The sequence below is a fragment of the Haplochromis burtoni genome, unplaced genomic scaffold (genome assembly GCF_018398535.1).
Source record: "Haplochromis burtoni strain Fernald_Lab_line unplaced genomic scaffold, NCSU_Asbu1 Contig_31, whole genome shotgun sequence".
NCBI classification, from domain to species: Eukaryota; Metazoa; Chordata; class Actinopteri; order Cichliformes; family Cichlidae; genus Haplochromis; species Haplochromis burtoni.
In genome coordinates, this window is record NW_024582392.1 from 196,820 (window position 1) to 199,173 (window position 2,354).

Consider the following 2,354-nt stretch of genomic DNA (forward strand, 5'->3'; position numbering starts at 1 on the left):
TTTTTTTTTTTGGTGTTTTTTGTATTTTGTACACAAATTTGAGATTTTAAATGTACATGCAAATTCAGAAAAGTGCACAGAAGTCTTTCAGTTTTTGCATTAATCTGTAAATTTGAACTGGAATATGTAAATGTGCTCTGTACCTCGAGATTTTTAATATGCACAAACGTCTGTGTGTGTTTGTGTGCACGTGTGTGTGCATAAAATTTGTGCATCATATACCACAACTCTCCACAGAGGAAATATATTGCGACATGTTACTTCAAAAGCATATATCCTTCCTCCCTCTCCTCTTCCTCTCTGAGGTGTTGCCCCAGCTCGTGTGGGACGCTAAGGGACGCTTTCCTGGTCCTGACTTCTTATGTCGCCTGGTGAAGTACCTTCAGGTTCTTGGAATGTTTGCCTCCTCCTACATCATCGTAGCCATGACAGTGGATCGCCACTATGCTATCTGCTGCCCCCTGCAGGCACATCGCAGCGGGGCCACGAAGCGCTGGAACAGCTTCATCGTGCTGGCCTGGGTACTGTCGCTGCTGCTCAGCCTGCCACAGGTATGCCAAAGAGGCTGGCCACAGATCTGCTCCTGAGATGCATAACTTAGGTTCTGATTAGCGTTAGGCTCTTAAAATTAACATTAAAAAGAGAAGAAAACAAGGTGATAGTCAAAGAAAGGACAGGGGCATCATTCTGGTCTTAAGCTGTTACTTTAAAGGCCTATCATCAAATTCACATATGTTTGCCTTTAACTTTGAAGATAAACAGAGGTAGTGTCCCATTTTGTCACATTTCCAACCAACACTTTTATCACGTTAAAACACGAAGTCGTAAATAAGCACCGTGCCAATTAAAATCTTATAGAAGAGAGCACAAACACAAAATCAGACTGTTTGCTGTTACCATCACCTCCACTCATCTCTTTGCTGGTTTGCAGGTCTTTATCTTTTCCCGTTCTGAGTTGGCTCCAGGTGTGTATGAATGTTGGGGCAACTTTGCCGAGTCCTGGGGCCTCAAAGCCTACGTGACGTGGATGACGCTAGCCATCTTCATCCTCCCCGTTCTGATCATCACCATCTGCCAGGTAGAACAGAGAGAACCAGAAGACAAGATGCTTCTGGAAACAAAAATTTACCCTCTCTTGTCTTTCTTCCTTTAGGTGCGAATCTTCAAGGAGATTCATAACAATCTGTACCTGAAATCAGACTGCCGCCTGTCCCCCGCTGCTCTCCCTCAATTAAGAAAAGAAACCCAGAGAGGAAAAAGAGGAGGAGGAGAAGGAAAGTCTAATGTCCCCTTCTATGTTTCCCCCCTCGTGTACAACAACCCTGGAAATGACAGCAGTTTGGACCCTGTGTCCACCTATCAGCACCTCCCGATGGGTGATCATTCTTGGACTCTACAGTAGCTTTGCATGATTCAATAATGATAATAATGCTTATTTATCCTACACTGAGCCTTAAGATGGACGTATCTATAAGCCTTAAACCTGCAATAGTTTCTAATGGCCAGCAGGGGTCGACTGCTGTAGTTGGTAAAGGACGACAGTGTGTAAAGAAGCTTATGGAGAAACAACCCTCATGCTAACTCATGTTTCCTGATTAGTTTAGGCGCTCAGTCACAGCTCTGCAGTCCTGTTGAAATCAACATGATGTTCATTTGGTAAATTATGGTCCTCATTGGTCTGCAGACAGTTAATTATGTATATGAATTATGGAGTGTTTTACCACATGACTGGTACGTCACCACCTAGGAGTGTGCACTGTTCTTCAGTTTCTCAGTCAGCAGTTATGGTTGACATGTTGGTGCTGCTCAGGTAAACTAAACTTTCCATAAAAACTCTTCACCCATTTCTGATCATGCTTCAGACACTTGACTTATTGCAGTCTTACTCCTAAAGCAATGTGGTGGTAGAAGGTAACTAAGATCTGGAGTATGCTCCTCATCTCATGCCTGAAATTAGCTAATATGTGCTTTTACTACAATCATATATAAAAAATTAATAAATAAAAATGTAACCATATTTATGGTCTTAACTCATGAAATGAGGAAATTCAGGAAATTCAGGGAGAGTGAGCGTCACAGGAATGTTTTTGTCCTCCTCGTCAGCTCAGCTGCAAGCCGGCGTCCCACCAGATCCAACACCGCCCTCTGCTGCCTGCTCACCACACCCCACCAAACTGCCTCCTGTCAGAGGTGGAGAGGTAACAGCAGCCATGTCAAAGACGGTGAGGATGACGCTGGTCATTGTGCTTGTGTACTCGCTCTGCTGGGCCCCGTTCTTCAGCGTCCAGCTCTGGGCCGCCTGGGACCCTGACCCACCTCAGAACGGTACACACACACACACACACACACACACA

General features: G+C 44.5%; 1 protein-coding gene across 1 annotated transcript in view; it reads left to right on the forward strand.

Moving 5' to 3' along the window:
- The window catches only part of LOC102303504 (vasopressin V2 receptor), an 8,580-nt gene that overhangs the window by 5,063 nt on the left and 1,163 nt on the right, over positions 1–2,354 (forward strand). Inside the window, exons 3-6 of the mRNA XM_005918730.2 lie at positions 306–551; positions 932–1,078; positions 1,154–1,376; positions 2,104–2,325. Of these exons, the coding sequence (XP_005918792.1) occupies positions 306–551; positions 932–1,078; positions 1,154–1,376; positions 2,104–2,325 (838 nt within the window). The remainder of the gene's footprint in view (positions 1–305; positions 552–931; positions 1,079–1,153; positions 1,377–2,103; positions 2,326–2,354) is intronic.